Source organism: Columba livia, chromosome 3, assembly GCF_036013475.1.
Source record: "Columba livia isolate bColLiv1 breed racing homer chromosome 3, bColLiv1.pat.W.v2, whole genome shotgun sequence".
Lineage (NCBI taxonomy): Eukaryota > Metazoa > Chordata > Aves > Columbiformes > Columbidae > Columba > Columba livia.
In genome coordinates this window covers 108,160,735-108,166,734 of record NC_088604.1, presented here as the reverse complement: position 1 = coordinate 108,166,734, position 6,000 = coordinate 108,160,735, and the positions used below count along the sequence as shown (strand labels likewise).

Here is a 6,000-nt window from a genome sequence, read left to right as displayed (position 1 = left end):
GTTCTGTTGTGACAGGGGGTTGAAGCCCTGGTGCCCGCCTCGATGCGAACGGAGTGCCTCCCCAGGGAACGAACAGTCGTATAAAACAGTGTGAAGATTTTCTTAGAAATGTACACCTGCAGTGTTTACTGGCTGGGGATTTTTGTTATTTTTTTTTGTTTGTTTTTTCTGGTCTTTTTAAGTTTCAAAACAGTATTGGGTCACTAATGGCTTGTATCTTTATCTACAGTAAATTCAGCATATATTTTTATTTTTAGGAATGTGTAAGGCATTTTGGTAAGTTGAATGGTAAGGTCTAGGTCACAGAGTTGTCAAACTGAAGTCCCTTCCTTCAAACTGTCCTCTTCCCCCTGAAGAAGAAAAACCAAGAGGTGGGTTAATCAGCGAGGTCTCAAATCTTATTCTCATGTTGGCTAAAGCAGCAAAGCATTTTACAGATGGGCCATGTCTTCCCTTCTAGGCAGGGAGAATCATGACCACCATCCTACGGGGTCCCAGGGCTTCCCAAAAACCACTGAGATGGTTTCTGGCAGCAAGTGCCACCTCCCGTTTTAAACCACCACCCGATGCGCTTCCCCACAGCCTCTGACATCAGCAAGGGGAGGGATGGCCATGGCCACCACAAATACCGTTTCCTGAAGCTGTTCTTTCAACTTCTTCACTGTTTCTTTCTCTTTGGCCAGTTGGTCCTGGGTAACCTTCAGTAGCTCCTGTAGTTTGGTTGCTGCCTGGCCCAGGTCCCTTGTTAGTTTTTTTTCTTTTTCAAGTCTTTCCTACATGGGAGTCAAAAGAAGGCACCTGCCTGAGCCTCCCTTTGCCATCTGATGACCTCCCACCCTCCAAAACACCTCTGGTCGCCTCAGGTCTGCATCAAGCCACCTTGGTGGCCACAAGCCAGAGGGGCACCCAGCTCCGTCCTCACTGGAGGGGCCACCCCACCAGCTACAGCTCACTCTGGTTCCACAGAGATGCCACGGGCAAAGACAACCTTACAGAAGCCAGAACAATTTGCCAATACGTTAAGTGCCCAGCCTACAAGAGCATTTGCTCAGTGCAACACCCATATCTTGGACAACACAGATGAAGGGGCTGTGACTTGCACCCTGCTGTCCTTCAGCCACATCAGAGCTCACAGCCAGCCCAAGGCAGGGAGCTACCTGCAGGGGAACCATCTACCTTGGACCACCATCCCTAAGAATGATTAAACCATGCCCATAGTCTTGCTTGGACATGGCTTTTGTTGTCTTGCTCAACACCAAGCATGAGAGAGTGGGGCAGCCCAATCACCTTGAGATGCTGGATCTCCTCCACATCTGAAGCTGCTGCATTTTCAGCCAGTCTCAGCTTTTCCAGCTCTGCTTGCAAACTGCATGCTGAGCTCTGGGCCTGGAAGTGCAATACATACTCAGTTAGCACATGAGTTAATGATGGCAGGCATCTCCTGCATCCTGCCCCATACAGCCCCTGGTCTTCAGCGGGTCTGCCTCTGGTGAATATTCAGGTTATACAGCCACCATCAGACAGCTGGAAGCTAAATGCAATGCATTGCTTTTGCTGATCCAGCTTCTACCACGAAGACAGCATTTCTAGCCAGGAAGAGTGGCCAAAAACCACAGAGGGACTGGGAGAGCTGCAACTCGAGGGGCCAGCAATGCCATGGGGCTTCAGCACAGCTGCTGCAAGAGGTTCTTCAGATGTGTGAGGGAAGGTGGCAATGTCTGAGGTGTGGATTGGGATGGGGAAAAACCTTCAAATTAATCCTTCAAATTAATTCTTGGGCTTCATTAGCAGCTGAGAACCCATAAAGGCTTTGCAAACCCTTGTGCCCTCCTTGCCCACACCTACCTCCTCCAGCTCCAGTGCCAACTTTTGCCGCAGCACTTGCTCCTTCTCCACCAGCGTTTCATTTTGCTCCAGCTGGGTTTTCAACTGTGTTGAGAAAAGGAGACAACACCGAAAAATAAAATGTAAAAAAAATACCTAAAAGGTGAGCTAATGGGGACATTGCAAAGAAAGCTAGGCTAGACAAAAGGAAGGAAAACTGAAGCTTTCCCCAGAACACCAATGGGCAATAGGTACCAGCATGCCCTCTCCACACAAAAGCTGGGAAGATGCCCATGGCCAGCTTGGGGCTTGGCTTTGTGTTGCCACATTTTGCCTGCTCCTCAGGCAGCTCCAGCTGGGACCTGGGACAAGAGTCACCTTGTAGTGGAGGACATGCCTGGCAGGTCCCTGTGCCCGAGAGAAAGCTCCACACTTAATGGGATTAAGGGAGAGAGACAGAGCCTGGCTCGTGGCAGCACGGTCACCAGTGAGAGGTGTTGGCCTGGAATGGAACAGCCACTGCTAATGCCTTAGCCTGGCACCAGCAAGACTTACAGAGTCTCTGTAATCCTAATCTCTGCCAGTTGGGAAGGGATGCCAGTACAGCTCTTTCAAGGGTGCCCTCTTCCTAACAGGAGACCCAAGCCCCAAACTCAACAGGGCATTATTGCATGGTAATGTTGGCCCAAGGGCTTCCAGCATCCCCTGTGTGCTTCTCTGAAAATCCTGCCAGCCTGATGCCGTGATCGAGGGATCCCAAGGGGAACAGCCTGGCAAGAGCCGGCTGGTGACACATTGCCAGCAGGAACAGAACGAATGGTTGACAGGACAGGGGGCTGGCCTCCCCCAGCACACAGGACAGGAGACAACACAGCTGCAACAGCCCTGAGCAAAGCCATGTGGTTAGAGACGGTGAGGCAGGACAAGGGACACAGTTAAGGGTCAGCGCCTCCACAGGCAGCTGTCTCACCACCCTGACATCGAGGGGCACAGGATTGCTTGGGTCAGCTTGTAACCCCACCACTTCTCCATCCTGTACACAGTTCTTCATCACTCTTGACTGCTGCCTGACCTGGAAGGAGGACCAGCAAGCCTGGCTCAGTTACACATCCCTGCACCACAGCCATTACAAGGCCCACAAGGACCTACAAATAACATTTGCTGGCTTTTCCACTTGCACATGAGCTGAAATGTTTGGAAAACCACCTCAGGTTCTGCTAGAGGCAGGGTGGTAGTACCTGACCTGGGCAGCTCCTGGGCGTGCAGAGCACACACTCATGACTCCTCTGCTCTTGTTTGATCACTCAGCACCTGGGTTAAAAGACACTGCAGAGGGCTGGTAATAACACAGAATTGGAATCATAAAATCTCCTCAGTTGGAAGAGACCGTCAAGATCATTTGAGTCCAACCATAACCTAACTCTGAGACTAAGCCCTGTCCCTAACAGCCTTGTCTAAACACCTTTTAAACACCTCCAGGGAAAGTGAATTCCACTACTTCCCTGGGGTACCTGTTGCACTGCTTCACAACCCTCTCTGTGAAGAATTTTTTCCTAATATCCAATCTAAACCTCCCCTGGCGCAACTGGATGTCATTTCCTCTTGTCCTATCACTTGCTACTTGGGAGAAGAGACCAACGCTCTCCATGCTAAAACCTCCTTTCAGGTAGGTATAGACAGTGATAAGGTCTCCCCTCAGCCTCCTTTTCTCCAGGCTGAACAGCCCCAGTTCCCTCAGCTGCTCCTCATCAGACTTGTGCTCCAGGCCACTCACCAGCTTCATTGCCCTTCTCTGAACTCTCTCCAGCACCTCAATGTTTTTGTTATATTGAGAGGCCCAAAACTGAATGCAGGATTCAAGGTGCGGCCTCACCAGTGCTGCACAGCCCCAGTCTTCCCATTTGGAGGTGGACAGACATGTTCTAAGGCAGCCAAACCCCTGCCCCAGGGCAGTGCTGTGGTAACCAGTCACAGAATCATACAATGTCCTGAGTTGCAAGGGACCTACAGGGATTGAGTCCAACTCCTGTCCCTGCATAAAACAACTGCAAAATTCACACCATGTATCTGAGGGCATTGTCCAATTGCTTCATTAATACTGTCAGGCTTGGCACTATGATTACTTCCCTGGGGAGCTTATTCTAGAGCTCCACCATCCTCTGGATGAAGAACCTTTTACTAACAGCAAACCTAAACTTCCCTTGGCACATCTTCCTGACACTCCCTAGCATCCAGCATTGGGGCAGCTGGAGTTCTCTGCTACACACCAGCAGGCGCACGCCTTGGTGCTCTCCCTTCCTTCCCACCCCCCATCATGGGAGGAAAGGCGGGCAAATAAAAACCTCCTTCTGGGTCTCAAACATCCACTCTGAAAGCTGTATCAGTTCAGTGCCCAGCATCACCAGGTGGGTTTCCACATGCACTGGATGTGCCTTCCTCCCTTCCCCGAGCCCGCAGGGAAGATGCTGGCCCTGCAGCTGGATGTGCAAATCAGCCCCAGGCAGAGCAGTGAGGTCCCAGCAGGGCAGCTCCGGGGATCCCCCCTTACCAGGGCCAGCTCTTTGCTTTGCTTCTGTGTTTCCATCTTTGCTGCCTCCAGCTGCTCCTGAGACTGTGATAAGAGCTGCCTCAACTGTTGAGGAGGAACAGAAAGAAAAAAAAGTTCATTTATGCAACTTGTGTTTGGAGCTCTTTGGCCTAAGAAAGCATTTTGATGATCACAAAATCACAGAATCATAGAATAGTTTGGGTTGGAATGGACCTTCAAAGGTCATCTAGTCCAACCCCCTGCAACAAGCAGGGACATCTTCAACCAGATCAGGTTGCTCAGAGCCCCATCCAGCCTGGCCTTGAATGTCTCCAGGGATGGGGCATCTACCACCTCTCTGGGCAACCTGTGCCACTGTTTCACCACCCTCATTATAAAAAATTTCTTCCTCACGTCTAGCCTGAATCTCCCCTCCTTTAGTTTAAAACCATTACCCCTTGTCTGATCACAACAGGCCCTGCTAAAAAGTCTGTCCCCATCTTTCTCATAGGCCCCTTTTAAGTACTGAAAGGCCACAATAAGCCTTCTCCAGGCTGAACAACTCCAACTCTCTCAGCCTGTCCTCATAGGAGAGGTGCAACATCTCCTCATGGAGTCCATGATGGCATCACTTGCTAACCTGCCTGCTGATGCATGCTCAGAGTTGGCTGAGAGACAGCTCCATCTCACCTGAGCCACGAAAATCCTACAGGCCACCAAGGAGCAGTGGATAGCATCTCCATACAGATCTCCCCATCCCATCACCCTGCCAATGGATCTCCTGACACTACACATTTACAAACCAGGCTGGAGCAAACAGCTCCATCTGTTTTGTTCTGCTCTGCAAAGCTGCAGACCCCTTGGCACTCCCCAAATGCCTGATGGGTGGCAAGTCAGACTTAGAAGAAGAAAGCATTTAAGAACATAACAGCTGCCACACTTACAGCTTCAACTTCTTTTGTGTAGTTTTGGCGTTCGGAGCTGGCTGTCTCTATGTGATTTTCCAGTTGTCTTTCCAGAAGAGAGGTGTATTCCTTTAGCTGGATTAAAAAGGGGGGAAAGCAGGGAGGGACTGATGGTTTGAGGTCCAGCACATCCCAAACAACCCATGGTCCAAGCCTGCCTTCCCCAGGGCAAGTCAGCAGATGGGTCCTGACTCAGGCCAAGCACAGGATGTGTCTACCTGGCCAGGAGGCCTAGTAGTGCCCACACCTTCTCCTGCACCCAAAAACCATTACCTGATCTGTGCTCTGCAGATCTGCTTTCAACTTCTCCACTATCTCTTCAAGGGATTTCAGCTGGAGTTGTGACTAATCCAGAAAAGATCAGAGAAAGCCAGTGATTAGCATCTCACATGGACACCAAGCATCTTTCATTCAATGAAAAACTGGACAGTGTTTTGCTCCCACTTCACAGAATCACAGATTCATAGAATTACAGAACAGTTTGGACTGGAAGAGACTTTCAAAGGTCATCTAGTCCAACCCCCTGCAATAAGCAGGGACATTTTCAACTAGATCAGGTTGCTCAGAGCCCCATCCAGCCTGGCCTTGAATGTTTCCAGGGATGAGGCATCTACCGCCTCTCTGGGCAACCTGGGCCAGTGTTTCACCACCCTCCTTGTAAAAAATTTCTTCCTCATGTCTGGC

General features: G+C 50.4%; 1 protein-coding gene across 5 annotated transcripts in view; it reads right to left on the bottom strand.

Moving 5' to 3' along the window:
- Positions 1 to 211: 211 nt before the first annotated feature.
- The window catches only part of RRBP1 (ribosome binding protein 1), a 33,071-nt gene continuing 27,282 nt past the window's right edge, over positions 212 to 6,000 (bottom strand). For 2 of the 5 annotated variants that reach the window (XM_065058879.1, XM_065058880.1), the window contains exons 17-24: positions 5,590 to 5,661; positions 5,296 to 5,391; positions 4,373 to 4,456; positions 2,795 to 2,896; positions 1,846 to 1,929; positions 1,288 to 1,386; positions 630 to 773; positions 212 to 350 (exon numbers count right to left, since the gene is read on the bottom strand). In XM_065058879.1, the coding sequence (XP_064914951.1) occupies positions 312 to 350; positions 630 to 773; positions 1,288 to 1,386; positions 1,846 to 1,929; positions 2,795 to 2,896; positions 4,373 to 4,456; positions 5,296 to 5,391; positions 5,590 to 5,661 (720 nt within the window). In that variant the 3' untranslated portion in view covers positions 212 to 311. The remainder of the gene's footprint in view (positions 351 to 629; positions 774 to 1,287; positions 1,387 to 1,845; positions 1,930 to 2,794; positions 2,897 to 4,372; positions 4,457 to 5,295; positions 5,392 to 5,589; positions 5,662 to 6,000) is intronic. The other 3 variants (XM_065058883.1, XM_065058884.1, XM_065058882.1) reach the window with 2 other exon arrangements.